The 16,265-nt window shown below is 37.4% G+C and overlaps 1 protein-coding gene across 2 annotated transcripts; it reads left to right on the top strand.

Annotated features, from left to right (window-relative positions):
- The first annotated feature begins 4,560 nt into the window (after positions 1–4,560).
- Positions 4,561–13,132, top strand: si:ch211-63o20.7 (Serine/threonine-protein kinase pdik1l-B-like). Of its 2 annotated transcripts, none has more exons than XM_055232164.1 (4): positions 4,561–4,771; positions 5,043–5,782; positions 7,395–7,620; positions 11,187–13,132. In XM_055232164.1, exons 2-4 carry the CDS (start codon positions 5,063–5,065, stop codon positions 11,429–11,431), a joined length of 1,191 nt encoding a protein of 396 aa, XP_055088139.1. In that variant the 5' UTR covers positions 4,561–4,771; positions 5,043–5,062; the 3' UTR covers positions 11,432–13,132. The 2 variants fall into 2 exon arrangements, with proteins under 2 accessions (XP_055088139.1, XP_033846794.1); XM_033990903.2 differs by lacking the exon at positions 4,561–4,771 and adding an exon at positions 4,812–4,856 and having other exon boundaries at positions 11,187–12,457.
- Positions 13,133–16,265: the final 3,133 nt, after the last annotated feature.

Below are 16,265 nucleotides of genomic sequence, written 5' to 3'. Positions count from 1 at the left end.
GTGATAGGGCCCTACATAAACACAAAGAAGTCTGATTACCGCCGTGACACTAGAGCGCTCTTAAGTGCTGGAGGTGTGCCATGGAGATTGACGGCCAGTCCTCGTGGTGACATGAAGAAGATGTTCTATTGAACGTGTGCTCAATATGGAGACTGTAAATTCACAAGAGGCGAATTAAGGCTGTTTACAAATGCTATATGTTTGAAGTGCAGCTGATTATATATATTGTGCATGATGTGAAATAACATTATCGGTGTTGAATAGGTGAAAAAAAAATTTTGCAGCAAAAGACGTCAGAGGATTCAAATTGCCTCTGATTTTGTGACAGTCTAAGGGACATATTAGTGGGCCCACATATACTTCAACGTGATAGAATATATATCATTATAATATAATATCATTCTTTGCCTTTTTTAAATCAATTTTCCTTCATTTTAACTTTAAGGATAAGATGGACTGTAATTTTGGCCAGTGCATTTTGTTACTGTCCACAGAGATGTAATGGGAGACCACAGTGCTAGTTTTGCACCAGAATGGGTCAGAAATAAAACATTTAATTACAAAAAGGTTTTCCTCATTTTTATCAGTATCAGTTTATAATAACTACACCTTAATTAGCCTTAAGAAAGCATGAACAAAGACTAAGTAGTAACTACTTATTTGAGGGATTCAGAGTTTTAAACTACTTAAGCCTGAAATTCTTAATAAACTATTTGCCCATTATGAATTAAGTATTTGTACATGCTTTATTAAGGCTAATTAAAGTGTAGTTACTATAAAATGTTACCTATTAATCTTATGTGTTAGCAAAAATTTAACTCATGTACACATATAACACATGTATTGCTTAATTTAATTTGTTTTAATTTAACCTTGCAATGCGTTTAACCATAAAATCAATCAGCATTCTTGAAAACAACTGGCAACAAATGGCCCATTTCACTGTGAATACAGATTTCCCTCTAATAGTTGGTTGTCTATGGACAAGTTTAAAAGCTTGAAAAGTATATTGATTAGACCATTAGACCTAAATTCTGTGTAAATGCAATCAAATGCAGCCAAAACTGGTCATCCTTAACAACTTACCCATTGTCTCTCATCAAACTGATACAATATAATTGAATGCGTCTTGGTTACATAAATATTGACAGATGAATAGATCCATAGACTGCATCATGGTATGGTCCATGCTTAGCTCTACAATTACATAAAACTATTCATCTGAAACAAAATGGCACAAACTTATATCTGAGTTTGTATCTTATAGCGCTGGATTGTCATGCATATCCTTAAAAAGGTCTTAAAAGTTTACTGTTATTGTTATTTATTAGAATTTCATTTTATGTCCACAGTGCTATTACCATCAGAACAGCTAATGAGTAACTCCTGTTTAGGGAGGCAAACATAAAAGCTTTAAAAATTAATTGGAGCTCATGTAAAAAACTACTATGTATACCGAGAAGGACTAGTAAATCATTTTTTCATAAGTGAAAGGGCACTCCCAAAACTCACTCCTCGCCTTCCCCTGTCTGCTGTGGTCCATATTAACTCATTATAATCCTGATAAAATAAATTGTGAACTATGATTATATTGACTGATGAATTGACTAAAGGGCTACAGCCCTACTAGTGATGGTCAACACTGAATTAAATCATATACTGTATAAATCCACTGAATAGTCATAACTGGTCTGTATGGTCTGCATGAAAAAAAATGGAAGTGAACTTTTAATGAGAAAGCAAGAAAAACATTTTAAGTGAATAACTACATAATACATTCTATACCTAGGGGGCCTGGTAAATAGACTGTGTACTGTGGCACAATTCCCCTCACTGGCATCTAAAAAACAAATGTATACACAACATGTTTGTAAGGTTATCCTCATACTCCAACACAGTGATTCTCAAATTTTACACACCAAGTACCACCAGATCTACCACTAGATTTAACCTGGACTAAAAAGAAACTAAACCACGGACATAGTAGTTTTTAAATAATGATTAACCTGAAGGATGATAAAATCATTAATACATTTGTTGGTAAATAGAACAAATACTCAAACTCCAGGGGGCATTGTGTAACACCAGAGGCAGTCAGACAGTTTGAGAAACACTGATCTAATAAAAGGAACTACTGCACTGCCAATGCGTAAGTGATCACTATTTACAGCAATAAATAAAAGGCATTTTATTCCCCCTAAAACTGCCTGCCATTATTTTTTGCATAAAAGATCAATCAAATCTGCGCTCTGGAAATCTGCAGCATCAAGCTCTCAAAAACTGTGCATAAAGTTTGATTTCACTGAGTAAGCATTTAGTGGGACAAACAGCAGTGCTTTTGGGGGCTGAGTGTAAATCAATGACATTACATAAAAGTGTTCAACTGCAAAATGGAGTCGAGAAAAGTGTTTCACAACCTGAGGTACGGGGACAGATTTCTAAAGTGCCCATTTATGTCTTTCCTTGCATGGAATGTTCCATTACCATTCATTCATTCTAGCATTTCATTCATACAGGTGTTTTATTGCTATAAAAAGCATGCAATCTTTCTGTAAGCGGGCTCATGTCTCCATAGACCTGATACCTAACTTGGCCTGGAGGTTTCATGTTTGTCGCCACAGAGGTAGATAATTGAAATGTCATGCCGTACCATTTCAGGGTAAGCAAAAATATCTACCAAACAAGGTGGCAGACCCTCCACCAAAAGAATTACAAAGTGTACCATTAAGTCAAATGTAACTTTAAAAAAACAGAAAAGCATTTTCTAATTTATTTATCCACTGAAATGCCACTTGAGTCTTTTCATAAAAGCACTAAAGTTGGTGCTCATCAGAGTGGAGATCAAATTCATTAAACAGAGACTCAGGCTCCCAGAATATATTAAAGCCTTTATGAATGCATGGCTGATGATTATAGAACAAAAAAATGTAATAATGCTTCTTGAATACAAAAAATGTCAATAGTTTTAGAGCAACTGGCATAAACGGAAGCAGCTTTATCACAGAAATGTATCCCCAAATAAATCTGCATTTTAATCAATGTTTCTAAACTATATTCTCATTTCTATTTCAATGGCAGTGTTAAGTGCTTTAGTTGTTCAGAATTTCTTCTCTAACCTTACAATGTAAGGTTAGAGAAGTAAAAAACAACAACATGTAACTGAATTGCCTATATTTTCTTTGAAAGCCATACAATATCATTTCCCTTCTACAAAGCTGCTAAGTGCACACACATCTCCATTAGTACAGTCACCTGCTGCGAACGCCTCCAATATTGTTTTCTCTTTGCGCTGCTCACGATAGACCTCCTCTGGATTAAATGGAGGGGCTTTGACCTCAATCAAGGAAATAATTACTGTTGTCCCTCCTGTTGGCAGCTTCCATAATTAGCCAGTGAAGCCCCCACTGAAACACAATTAGCAGAATACAGAGGTGATTAAACTATCATTCTTATTAGACACATTAACATCTAGCCTGAAATGCTCTTGTCCTGGTGAGGTTCCCACAAAACATGGTGTCCAGTAATTCCCCAGTCAGTGGCCTATGCTATATTATGCCCAGTACTGTGTTGTAGATCTGGGAATCTGTCAAAGAGAGTGAGATATGATAATAGAACAGAGGGCATTTGCGTCAATATAAAAATGATTGGAGTGTGACTGGCTCCATCCTCCTGCAGTAATGAAGAGGAGCGTTCATGATTGGCATTAAAGATAAAAACTGTGAATCAAATAATCACCCAAGCTTTGAGATAATGCTTCTTTTATGTGATGTGTGTGGATAATGGTTCTGTTTTTTCTTTGACAGAAACATGCATCTGTACATTACACTTGTTATCATCTATAGAGGATATAGCATTGCTTAAATGGTAGCCTTTTTACGGGTCACACATTGCAGGGAAGATCCAGTGGCTTAAAATGAGGCAAAATATAGGTCTAAATTGAATGATGGAGTCTAAATGGGACTAAACTAAACCATAATTTAACAAACACAAAAGTAAATTAAATCCAATACATTTTGATCTGCTCCGCTACTTCTACACTCACTACATTAGGCTACTACCAGAGTACTCCATTTTATATTCTGACAATTTCAACATTTGTTACATGAAAAGATATGTCTTAAGGTTTGGTCTCAAATGTTAGAACACATTTTATACTATGCTTATATAGGCTATAGGCTTACCTGAAAATATAGTGAAATCAGTGTACTTTGGTGGAGTACGCCACAGCAGTCATAAAGTTAACTTTCCAAACTTTGGCTGCAATTCGGATGCAATTGCGTCACCTACTGGTTTAAAGCTTATTTCTGTCCTCATAGTCGCCCTCCTGTTATGTAACACTTTACTATTTAAATGTGCGTAGATTTTTCTTGTTAGTATCGCACCCGCAAAATATTATATACTCCTAATAATTTAAAATTACAGGTTAGTGCTGTTATAATGATGTTTTTAAAATTAAAAAGTCGTTTATCTTTATCGGTAGGCGGGGCTTGTACAATTCGAATCAAATTACAACCAATAGCAAGCGCGGTCTTGATTTGGCAGCCAATCACAATGCGCGTAAGGCCAAAAGCGGGACGTTCCAAATTTAGATACGGAAGTCTGTCGCTGCTGCTGTTTTGTTGTTCTTTAGCAACATTAAATGCCGTTAAATCTGAAATAATGCCTATTTCAACTAGTATTTTTTGTTCTATTTAATCGTTTCCGTTTGCATTTCCCTTATGTTGTGGTGTCTTTAGGCTGCTGGCTGTTGCCCTACTGAGCACACGTTGACGTGAGTAGAAGTTTTTCGCTTCCTTTTAACATTTTCGTCAAGACAACGCCATGTTGAATTTCGTGGTCCGTAATAACGCAAGCTTGTATGTTCGTTTACTGATTGTTTTTTACTTCACTGGCCTCACAAGTTGTAAAATTATTTTCAGTTGTCGTTTTATCTAAGGTTTTATGCAGAGAGCTATCATTTATCGTAAGACATGAGGTTGATGATGATGCTGCTGCTGTTGCTTTGAAATCCAATGCTAACTACTGTATTATTTATCTTATAGCTTTGTGACTCGTGTGAAAAATGGAGGAGCTTTACACTTTAGAGAGGGAAGTTGGACGAGGGAGCTATGGAGTTGTCTTCGAGGGGCAGATGTCCAAAACGGGGCAAAAAGTGGCCATCAAACGACTACCCTGCAGCAACCCAGAATGCATCGAACTATACCTCCAGGAGCTATGGGCTATGAGAGCTACTGCTAAAAACCACACTAATGTCATTGCACTCCATAACTGCCTGCTCCAGACTGGACCAAGAAGTCTTAAGCCGCTACGACCAGGGAAACTACCATTATGTTTAGTAGAAAGCGTCCTCAAGGGGTCAGTAGTGGGAGCAAAACAAAGTCAAGAGCAAAGTAATATCACACAGTCAAACAATCAACGGACAAGAAAAAACTCTACGTCTAAACTTCAAGATAGGACCAATACATCCCAGAATAAGTCTAAAAGTGATGCTATAACTCCACAAAGACCAGCAAAAAGGGCAAGAAAGAGGTCTGCAACTGAAGAGGAGACCCAGGGCACCCAGTTAAAATGCCTTGCTCTGTGGTTGGTGATGGAGTATTGTGATGGGGGGGACTTGAACCAGTTCCTCTTGTCCAAACCTCCAGATGAAGAACAGAATCACAGTGTAGTACTGCAGCTGTCCAGTGCTATTGCCTTCCTGCACCGATTAGGGATCACTCACAGAGATCTAAAGCCCGCGAATGTACTAGTGTGTGTCAGTGACAAAGGGCCTGTGGTGAAGGTAAGCAAAGGCTGCCAAATGTGTTTTCATTGTAACCAACAACTTTTTGATTTCAGTGATTCTGACAAGGTAATAGTCTCACAATAGTGATGATTCTGCTTTTTTAAAGGAGCACATACAAACAGCAGTATTATGTTGATAATTAAAATGCTTACAAGATGAATTGGAAATTATGCCTTTTCATATTATAGCCTTTTAGTCAAAAAAGAAAATAAAAAGATCTGGGTTGAAGTAAAATGCCAAAACAATAAGTGATTTTTATAAATTATTCTAGGGAGAAACTTAAATTGATCTAATCTTAACTAAACTTAATTGTGAATAATGGTACCCCCTACAATGAAACAAACTACATTTTGCAACAAGCCTGAAAAATTTCAAGTATTTTTCAAGGTTATAGGAAGAATATATGTATTTGAGTCTAAAAATAATGCTTTTGTATTTGAACTGATAATTGAAGCTTCCTTACAGTGCATCTTGAGCTACTACACAATACCTAAGGGAGCATCAAACACTCCTCCTGACTCAACTCTTTCATGTTTGACATATAAGATCCTGCATATAATGACATGACAGTCCCATGTGACTAGCCTCATAGACAAAGCCAATAATTGTGTGCAAATCCCTTGGCAAGATGTACACCCACCAAATCTGTACTCTGCTCCCTTAGAGGAACTAGGAACTTCTACATTGCAATTTAAACAACCACATGACATTTGAATAGCTGCCCCAGTATAGAAAATGGTGTACTTTTTAACTCCCCCTATAGAAGACGTATTATGTGCTCTAGTACTTTCCATTAAACTTTAAAATGCACAGGTCATGATCAGGTCTGTCATGATAATTACTATATTGACTTATCGTTCAATACATGACAGACGGAACAATTATTTTAGAGTCAATATTTATTGTGGATACTTTTTCTTTGCACTAGTGTAGTACTTTTTATATTTTCTAAAGATTTGTCCCTAAGAGGGTTTAAAAAAAATAACTTCTGTGACCCAAGTGTTTCATTTATTCATAGCGGCTCATGTTCATTAACAATTATGTACAATATTTTATTAGGGTGGGATCCTGTTTACAGTTAATGTGTCAGTGGTATAATGGCATTCAATATTTTATATATTTTCTACAACTATATGGTACTGCAAAATCTGTTTTTGTGACAGGCCTAATCATGATTTTGACATTTTGTTCATTTGTAAATTCCAATATTGATCGGAAATGGCTTAGTAATAGAAACTTCCTGTTCAAAACTTCAGAAACCCACCTCTTTATGGAGGCATTTCACTGTAGCTAGCCTAGCAACAAATTTTCAGTTACGTGTTGTTGAAAAATGTCTATGCAACATTTTTAACCCTACAAGTAATGCTACAGAGTCGGAATTTTTTTTTGATCAATTGCCATTAAGTACAGAGCAGTGGGCTGGGATAGGGTGGTAGGTGAAAACAATTTCTGAGAACTTGAGCCTCAAATGCGGGGCAGTATATGACTGCTCAAACATGCATGAATCAATCAAAATGCAACTTTGAGTAAACCATATTTTTTTCAGTTAATTGTACAGTATTCCTGTTCTCCCGAATTGCCCAAAAGCCAGTCTCTCCCTGTCCTGTAGGTGGCAGACTTTGGGCTGAGTAAGATGGCAGAGGGCTCGTTGACTGGGGATCTCTGCAGACAGCACTTCTCCTCCACCTGTGGCTCTGACTTCTACATGGCTCCAGAGGTGTGGGGCGGACAGTCATACACGGCCCAGGCAGACATCTTCTCGCTGGGGGTCATGTTTTGGGCAGTCCTGGAGAGAATCACCTTTCTCGAGGAGGGCACCACAGAAGAACAGCTGGGTAAGACACTAGTAGACTCACAAATATAGAAATAAAGAAATATATATTATTAAGATGTGGTATAACAATATTCCACTGTCAGAGCTGAATAATTTTAGGCAGAAAATTTTACAATGAAAAATCTACATTCCATTCATACAAGGAGCATTAACATCTCTGGGAAGAATATGAGCCAACTAGAACAAGATCTAAACTACAGAGCTACAGAAGACCCCATGAAGACCGGATATTTATCTCTGAAATAACTGCAGCTTTGCAGATTAGCTAATTATAACCATTTAAATTGGAATTTTGATTTAATTGTCATCATTAATTTTACAGCCCCAATTCTTGTAATCTTTGAAAAAAAAATTTGCCCTTTACCTTCACATACAATGCATTCTGGAACACAAAAAGTAGATAATGTTATTAGATGAAAGTTGTGAAGTATTTTGGGAACTATACAGCATCCCATTAACAAACCAGGAACTGTTCTTACATCAGAAAGGTGAGAGTTGAATTCTAAAGCATCACTTCCCAGTTCCTAAAATACTTTCTTCCGTTATTCCATACTTCCTGGATGCTGCAGCAGCTCTAAGATGCTATACACTCTCATGCTTTTTTTTAACTTTTCTAGATAGTATAGCACTCATTTTACCACAGTAATTCATTTTCCATGTACATGTAGACTAGGTATTACAAAAAAACTGCAGTGGGACAGGTGGGTGACGCCAGTGCACAATTAGCAGCAGCTTATTAAAAATGTCACATACCATACATCATAGATTGATCAACAAAGGGATAGTGCAATCATAAATCTGAATGTCAGTGCGTGATTTATGTGGTGTACATTTCATACAGATATTACAGGCCCAGGCCAGTCTTAATACAGGCTGACGGAGTGTAATGAAGCCCACACAGCCCAAAAGCAAACAGGAATCTTAATGTTCGCTTTTCATGCAGATTTTGAAGGCAAATTTTTGTAAGCATTCTGGTGTTAAGCCTTATACCTAATGATTTGTTTAGCATTACAGAGGTTTTGTTGACATTTTATAATTACTAATGAAGTTAGTATGGCACTGTCTTAATTTGCTTTTTAAAAATGATAAACAAAGCTAAATTTAAATATTTGTTACCCTTTTAAAACAACATTTTAACAATAATTCTAAGGTATTGATCACCTCATTGTTTTTATGCTACGTCATTGAGACTGCATATACCAACTGTCCAACTCCCAAACTTTGCCATTTCCTTTACTTCCCCCTTCAGACCTATTGCAATTACACCCTACTTAGTTTCCTATTAGTATTTTCAGAAGCAATGGTCTTTTATTTGTTTTGGTCTCCCAACCCAAATACCCAAGTGGCCTCGGACCCTATACTCATTTGAATGAATGAGAGCGTTGGGGCTAGTTGAGGCTTTCTGCTCCACTGTCACACTCAAATGAAACGTTCGGCCATTTTATTTTCAAAAAGCCCCACAATGCAAACCTGCTGGCATTTTCAATCTCCACATAAACTCCATTAGACTGAGACTCTTATGAACAGACAGCAGAATTCATATCACGAAGCCCAAATAGAATATAGCAGGCAGCAGGCAGCATAGCAATCCTCTTTGTCAATAAGAAAGTGGAGGAGGAGGAAGAGGAGGAGTAGGCTAGAGGGTTTTCACAGAAGGATGAAGAGCTGTTCTATTCTTTAACTATCTTTTTCTAAGTCTTGGAGAAGATCATTGATTGGACCAGGCACAATCCACTCAGACGAGACAGGAGGTTTAAACGCTCAATTATTACCTGCCCCTCACACAAGAAACTTCTCCATCTGACTTTGTCTCACTCTACAGGTTTTCACCGGCCAAAATACCAACAAATACCTGGTGGTTTTTACTAACATTTTTCAGTAGAGTTCACCATGTAACTTTTATGTTGGGAAGTCTGCCACCTGCTTGTCTCCATGGAGATGTTATTACTTTGCCTGAAATGTTTCATAGTGTGGCATTAAACATGTTCATCTTGTATTTATTTTATTACAGGTTTTTATTGCTCAAAAATACATTGGAGAACCTGCATTCCTACTGTGGGTGGATCTGCCTCTCCACAGATCTGACCTGTAACTTAGTTAAACGGTGTCACTTATTTGTCTCTGTTGAGATATAAAAGTTTAAAGCCAGACAGTGAAACATTCTAAGCAAAGAAATCGAGGAAAGCAGGTAGCAGACTCCGCAAAAAAAAAAAGTTATGCACTTAAAATTATGATTAGTCAGGTAAAAATAATAAAGTTTTGAATTGTATTTGTTTTTTACACACAGTTCTTAATCTTACCACTGAAAAGGCTTAAACTGATACACAATGATTCACTTTTTTAACTACTGTCCTAACCTGTTGCTTTAATAACTCAGATAATCATCGGAACATTTTGGCCAAGTCAGGGATAATTTATTGCTCTTACTTCATCAATCTTAATTCTCTTAATGTTGAATCAAGAGAGTATTAAATTATAATACTTCAGTTCTCAGCTATCTGCACTGTTCCTCAAGTTAAACCTGGCTCCTCAATGATTAAAGGGGGGTATTATGAAAGACACCTTTTTGTAAAAAACATATAACCTCTTTGCAAAATTGTGTATAGTTACACACAGTTGTGTTTTAAACTTAAATTAGTTTTGTAGATCCTGGAAATGATCTTTTCTAATTTAATTGTTCAAACTGTCTGTCATCATGGGTTTGTTGTGTGGCTTGCACTCAGTGGTTGGTGTATTTTCATATGTGCAATGTTATGAAGCAACAGACAAGAGTTGACACTAATATTGTATCACAACCACTGTTCAGAGCACACACACAGCTAGACAGTCCAGTGTGCCCCCTGCCTTCATGTATTACACTCACTGTTGTTCTCATGAATGTGATTAGACGCATGTTCTGTCGCTGCACAGACAACCCAGCAGCATATGGTGCGTTCAAGGCCAGTGAGAATAGCTGGCATTCTGACTTTTAATATTTCATCATATTTTGGTAGAGCAAGTTCAATTCAAATGTAATTACCTTTTTATACACTTTTTTACTGTCAAAATCAATACACAAGACTAAACCTGGACTGAACCAAGTCAAAATTGGGATTTAATTGAGAAAACCATTACTAAAAATAAAGGTACATTTTCTAATGGGGGTCTTCCTCTTATCTCCATGGAGATGTTATTGCATTGCCTGGAATGCTTCACAGTATGGTTTTAAACTCTAACTTGCTCTATCTATTCAAACACTTCTAACTGTATGTGGGCTTGCCTCTACACGGATCTTACCTGTAACCTGATAAGACATTTGATGCCATATTATGGAACCTTCCATGCAAACCAATAATGTCTTCAGTGAGACACGCAGGTTGCACCTTTTACTGGACAAGTAACATAGCTGAAATGCAGTGTGCCTTTTAGTGTACTCGCAGGAACAACATGTTAAAAAAAAAAATCTATTAAATGGTGATGGTGCCAGTAGATTGTTTTCTTGCATAAAGGGTACCAGATTGGCTAATATTACGGTACTATATATAACTTGTAGTCTTGTTTAGTTAATTGAGTGTTTGTGTCCCACAGGTGCTTATGCGTGCAAAGGCCGCTGGCTCATGCCTCTGGGCGAGGCTCTTTCGGAGAACCCGGACTTCCCACTGTGCATCCCCATGAAGTTCAAGAGGGCTCCCCCGCTGCCCCCAGCCCCCGGCCCTCACGTGTGCGCTCTGCTGCTGGACATGCTTGCTGTGGACCCCTTCTCCAGACCACGGGCCGACCAGCTGGAGTCCCGAGTCCGCACCGCGCTCAGACAGGACGCCCACTGTGCCTAAGAGACGCTAATGGCAGCTTTACACGCAACGTTCTATGGCTCATAAATAAATGAGTAAAGCAGAGGTTGTTTTTGTTGTGGTAAAGTGAGGGGTGATAATGCCTGTGCAACAGTGTTGGCGAGTGTTAATGTAATCTAGCTGCATAAACGTCTTAAGAGAACATTGGGTAAAGGTGCACAATGTAACTTTTCATGTGCATGATTTCCATGGAGATGTTTAAGGCCATACAGTGGAATATTCCAGTCATAGCCAAAATATGTTTATCATCATGCCTATGTGCAATTATAGATTTTTTTTATTGTTGTAGCTCACTTGCTTGTGACTCTGGAGATAGGTAAGTTTAATGCCATACTGTGGAACATTCCAGGTTGAGCAATAACATCTCGAGGAGGTGGCAGACCCTCTACCAGAAAAGTTACAGAGTGCATCTTTAAGGAGACTTGAATCCATGGTGACAACAGTGCACTAAAAGGGGACTACTGACTGCCCCCTGATGAAAACACAAGAGGGACGATAGCATTTGATATCTGCTACTCATGTGTTTTACATTTCAATGTTTATACAGATCGATCATTGCTGCTTCATTAATGAACTATTATTTCAGGCAATTGTTTGACCTGAGTGACTTGAACAAGCTAATATTAACAGTATAGTATAGTTGATGATGCCACCACGTCCAACTTTACCATGAACTAAAAACATGAACCAATCTGAACTGAATGACTTGAAATTTGTTGGAGTTGCTGCGAGGGTAAACTTGTTTTATTTGATTATTTGTTTATATATTTAAACCAGGACAAAACCAAGGACTATATGAAGCCATTTATTTAGTTTTTGTCGGAGACCAAAAATTTAAACCCATGTTACCATGCAGTATAACAAGATGAGGTCACACATGGAGCTATAAGCATAAGAGCAATTTTCAATGAGTTTTGTGTTTGTTTCAATAGTGGTGTCTATCTTATACAGTAATGCAGGTCCTTGCTTATACCATAGTGTCAACATATTTAAAAAATAAAATCTAACTTCCACACAATCGCATTAATTATCTTACCATGGTATTGTCGAAAAGCATTTGTACGTTGTCTTAAGTTTCCTCTTTGATGTCATTAAAAATCAGTTGATGTATTTTATGTATTATTTATTGTGATTTAACTTTATCCTACTTTGTGTCTTCCCTTAGGTTTGGCCATTAGCCAGAGCAGAGTGAGTGATGGTGGTTCATATGGCTCAGCCTTACTCTTATAGGAACAGGAAATTAAAGCAAGCGATGGATTCACTCAAAGCAAAAAAAAACCTACATCCCATTTATAACAGCACATCACTTCCACAATCTTAACTTTTTTTGTTCAAATATTGATAACTCTAACCTCAGTATTCTTTTTCCATTGCATTCACTGCTGCTTTGTACAGGTCCAAACCAGAACTGTCCCTTTAATGTACGCCTTACCATTTCTATTTGTTAAATGTCTTGAGGATTTGCTTACCAGTATGTTATAGTTTATAAATGGGGAAACATTTGATATTCCTAAACAAAAACAGAGATTTTGTTCTACTTGAATTTCACAGTTCAACATTTCTTATATTGTCTTAATGTGCTACTTTTCATTTTTTGCTATTCCCTTTGCATTTTTATTTCAAATGGAAAGACTAAGTAAAAATGAGATTTAAATGAAAAATAAAAGCCAGTCTGATTAAAGTAAAACTGTTCCAACTTGATATCTGCAAATACAATTTATGTACAATTTATGTTTAATTATATATAATTATATATATATATATATATATATATATATATATATATATATATATATATATATATATATATATATATATATATATATATATATATATATATATATATAAAAATGGGTGTGTATATATAAGATTCCAGTTAGATAATGATTCATGTGAAATGGATCCATCCTGACTGGTTTTAACTATGACAGACCTGGCCTTCCTGTGTTCTGTTGACAGGCAGCGCTGGTGTCAGGTCTGTGGTAGAACTGTGGGGCCATTGCACTCAGATTGCCTCAGATTCCAGTTACAGAGTTCTCCACTGGACATCACTCAAACATTGCACCAGAAAAGTCCCAAACTCGGAGCAGAGGTGAGGTGTGAGGTGTGAGGCAGGGGTGGGAGGCAGGGCTGGACACGATCGAGCCCACAGGGAGCACAGCAGGAGGAAGAACAGACTTTTGTGTTTTGAAACTTTGAACTGATTATACACATTTTGCTGTATTGCGTCTTGTGATTACAACAAAGTGAAATATGAAAAAATACGTTTGGATGCATGACTATGTTTTGTGTGACATGTCATTAAAGGTGCACTATGCAACTTTTCTGTTGGAGGGTCCACCACCTGCTTGTCAGATGTTTTGCCTATAATGTTCCACAGTATGATGTTAAGCATATCCATCTCTGTCATATCTAATTGAGTGCTATGATTGCTGAGAAATATTGAACAATATGTATTCTTACTAGGGGGGTTGCTGCTCCACAGATCTGATGTGTTATGTCCATGCAAAACAATAACATCCCCATGGACACAAGCAGGTGGTTGGTATACATTCCTCCTGAAAAGTTACAAAAGGGAGCAGATGCTATATAACATTTCTAGTGGAAGTTCTGCCATCAGCTTTTTCTCATAGTGCCTTGGAATATTCCACAGTATGGCATTAAACTGCTATATCTCCATGGAGACGAGCAGGTAACAGCACCGGTTAAAGCAGATCTGCGAAGAAGTTGTGGGAGAAAGTCAAATTTTTGTTTTATTTCTCCAAACTTGTATACAAACTCGCCTATCCCTCCAGCTCTTTTTAAGTTCATTTATTTACTTTTAGATTAAACCAAAGTTGTGCCTCGGCTTTGCACACAGCACACTCAGATAGAGAGAGAGAGAATGAGAGAGGAGGGGTCGGTCTGTTCAGATTTCACAGCTGATAGCACCAGTGAGCGGGCGAGCGAGCGTGGAGACGGTGGAGGGGGGGGCGGAGAGATGGTCTACTGCTCTACACTGCGTCAGGACTGCAACAGCAAACCCACAAGTCACGACTCGGGGGCCGTATCCTGGAAATGATCAGATGCGGTGCAGCCTACAGGAGGTCAGTGATCAGACCTTATGAGCAGTATTTCAAATGACAGCCAACGTCATTTCGTGAAGTTCATGAAGACGTGAATATATGGAGATAGATGGAGGAGGAAAGGCCAAGTCAATGAGGCTTCGTCATAGGGCAAGTGATGAGGGGTATCCCACAGTGGAAAACAGTAACAAAAGTGAAAGGTGTCAGAAGTAGTGATTTAAAGGCACTGTGTAAGATTTCTGGAGTGTCACTATGGATGTTATTCCTTTACAGTATGGTATTAAAGATCAGTAAAGAAGATCAATTACAGATGCTTTTATTGCTGGAAATCACTCTTAAAACATGCGTTCCATTTGTGAGTGGGGTTGCCTCTCCACAGATCTAGATTGAAACTTGGTCAAGTGGTGTCACCTGCTCGTCTCCAGGATGAAATGAAATAAGTTCTGTGTTATCCTGTGTATGTGACTCAAAAATGTGCCAGATTTGAATTTTAAAATGAATTACATGACAACAAACAATTCTAGACAAAAATATAATCTGAACTTCTGTGGTGCAAAAATTTGGTCTGGATCTACATCATGTCTTCCTTTTGATTCTACCTTTTTTCCTCTATCCAAATATTAAAGTTTATATCGATTAATAAGCAAATTTGAGTTATTTGTCATCTACGTCAAACATGGCTAGTATTTTGTCCAGTTTACTCCAACTAGACCCAAAAGGAAACCAACAACACTATGAATTTAAATGAAAGGAAGTTCATTTAAATTTCATGGGTTTCTTTCAATTTGAATCTATGAGACACAGGTCAACATGAGCCTTTATGGACACCTATTCTTCATACGACAGGGCTGTTCCAGTAAGATCAAATGAAGAAGTGTGGTTTTCTTATAGGACAGAGATGAGGGGTCTTCAACAAGAGCGCCCCCTGACACCGGAACATATTAACAGAAGCATTAACTGAGGCTATGCACTGCTTTGACCTTTCCTAGGAGCCGAAAACCATCTGCAGTTATCCAGATCTACTTTAATTACTAGTTATAATGTCCAGTCCTTCATTGCTAATAGATAATTATCCAGAAAGAAATGGTTTTATTCATGGGTTCCTGTCACTATTGGTGGGTTTCAGACTTCCCTCTGGCAGGAGGCTACGGTCCATTGGGACCAGAACCTCTCGCCATAAGAACAGTTTCTTCCCCTCTGCTGTTTGTCTCATGAACACTCTATAATATCTGCACTAAACTGGACACTTTATAACACCGGTCACTTTAATAAGCCACTTTGCACTGTTGTTCTGATGCTGCTATTGTACATATTTTTTCCCTTTAAGTATTTCATTTTTTTAAGCATATCTTTTTAACTTTGTGCATGCTCTTATTTGTATTTGTATTTATTCAGTGTGTTTATGTTGCACTTTTTCACCATATCAAGTTCCTAGTTTGTGAACTGTGTTCACAGACTATGGCAATAAAAGTCTTCTGATTCTGATTCTGATTCTGATGACATCATAACACACTGTAGGTGTAATAATATTTAACACAGATAGGGGGCAGCAAAAATGAATATTGTAAAAATGCATATTCAATTTTAGAGACACAATACAAGAAATGATCAGGTCTGATATTTGTGAATTCATCTTTTGAGATATTTCTTATGAGAATACTATGTAATCAACAGAGAAATCTCTCTCTTGCCCCTCATCTGGGAATATGACCTCATCAAAATCTGAAAAGCACCGTTTACCTGTTACCATT

This window comes from Periophthalmus magnuspinnatus, chromosome 24 (assembly GCF_009829125.3).
Source record: "Periophthalmus magnuspinnatus isolate fPerMag1 chromosome 24, fPerMag1.2.pri, whole genome shotgun sequence".
NCBI lineage: Eukaryota > Metazoa > Chordata > Actinopteri > Gobiiformes > Gobiidae > Periophthalmus > Periophthalmus magnuspinnatus.
Note: the sequence above shows the minus strand (reverse complement) of the source record. Positions and strands in the feature narration are given on the sequence as shown.